Source organism: Gavialis gangeticus, unplaced genomic scaffold (assembly GCF_001723915.1).
Source record: "Gavialis gangeticus isolate Ggan-Ray unplaced genomic scaffold, GavGan_comp1, whole genome shotgun sequence".
Classification (NCBI taxonomy): domain Eukaryota; kingdom Metazoa; phylum Chordata; order Crocodylia; family Gavialidae; genus Gavialis; species Gavialis gangeticus.
The window spans coordinates 58,743,266-58,744,753 of NW_017728992.1; the positions used below are offsets into that span (position 1 = coordinate 58,743,266).

Here is a 1,488-nt window from a genome sequence, read left to right on the forward strand (position 1 = left end):
TATGATTGTGTCATTTGAGGTCAATACATTTATTCACTAGAGGTATCGCTCTACCCATCTGCACTGGGCAGGACAAGGCTTTGCAATTAAAAATAAAGAGAGGCCCTGAAACTGCCCCACACCTTGGGGGATAAATAAATACATTAAATAAATACACAAACAAATACATCAATCCATCAGCATTAGCAGACATCTGTTTCAAAGCCTGGTGGCTGCAAGGATGAGCCTGAAACTTGACATTCACTGCCATTTCCGAAACCTGGGAGTCAAACGAGAGATTGTTACGGCCACTTACGTATTTCTTTTGAATGATATTCCTCTTGGGTCTTTCTTTGCTCATTCTGGTATCCAAATGCTGATGGCAAAAGGGGACGATTGCTTCATGAATTAAAGCCGCGACGAGGTGTTAAAAATAAAAAATAATAATAATAATATAATAATAATAATTAAAAAAAAAACCACCGACAAAAAAAAAATCCTGGGTGGGTGCTGTTGGCTGGTAGTGGTCTCTTGTAATCCGACTTTCTTCGCCTCACAATACGATTCTCCTAGCAATAAATCCGAGAGGTGGCGATGGGGGAAGGAAGGGGGAAAATAATAATAATAATAATAATAATAATAATTATAATAATAATAATAAAAGAGAGAGAGGCGAATGCAAAGCAAAACACCCCCCAAAATAATCACTTGAGTGAAACATTCATCATGGAGAGAGGCTCCCCCTGAAGAGACGCGCGGGGGGAGGGAGAAAAGAGCACCCCGACGCCCTTGAGATCCCCCTTTTGGGGAGGGGGGGTTTCCTCTCTCTCCTCTGCCAAAGCCGCCTCAGCAGCGATCTGCGGGTCCGTAGTGTCTGAGCTGTAGTTACATCTTGGGCCAGGGAAGGGGCGGCCGGGAAGAGATAAATAAAGGAGGCTGGAAGTCAACACTCGCGCTGCTGCTGCGGCTGCAGCAGGGGAAGAAGCAGCGCAGACAACTCCGGCGGCGGCGGCGGCGGCTGCACGCACCGATTGTGTGTGTCTGTGTGTGTTGTGTGTGCGTGCGTGCCCGCCCGGGTGTGTGTGTGTGTGTGCGCGCGCGCCCGCCGCTCCCCCCGCGCCAGTGCGAGCCGAGCCGCCCTCCAGCAGCAACTTTAAATGGACCTGATCTTTTTTTACAAGCCCCCTTTAGGGCCCGCCGCGCAACTCCCGCCCACCCCGCCAGCCGCAAAGGCTTGCGACGCCGCTTCCCCGCCCCCTTCGCAGAGGGGGAATTTAGCCACGGTGCCTAAGCGCGCCGCACGGTCGGCCGCCCCCCGCCACCCCCTTCCCCGCAGCTCCTCTGGTGGAGCCCTTTAGGCCCACCCCCTCCACCCCGCTCCGCGCTACACGGGCCCCGCAGCGCCTGGCCTAGCTTGGCCTGGCGTGGCCGACCGGAGAATTGCCCTCGGCCTGTGGGGAAACTTGTAGTTTCCCCCTCACCACAAAATGGCTACGGCAGAGAGGCGGG

The 1,488-nt window shown here is 53.1% G+C and overlaps 1 protein-coding gene across 1 annotated transcript in view; it reads right to left on the reverse strand.

The window, feature by feature from the left end:
• Window positions 1-1,131, reverse strand: part of JARID2 (jumonji and AT-rich interaction domain containing 2) — a 410,278-nt gene extending 409,147 nt beyond the window's left edge. Inside the window, exon 1 of the mRNA XM_019523000.1 lies at window positions 296-1,131. Within this exon, the coding sequence (XP_019378545.1) occupies window positions 296-340 (45 nt within the window). The 5' untranslated portion in view covers window positions 341-1,131. The remainder of the gene's footprint in view (window positions 1-295) is intronic.
• Between the last annotated feature and the right edge of the window lie 357 nt (window positions 1,132-1,488).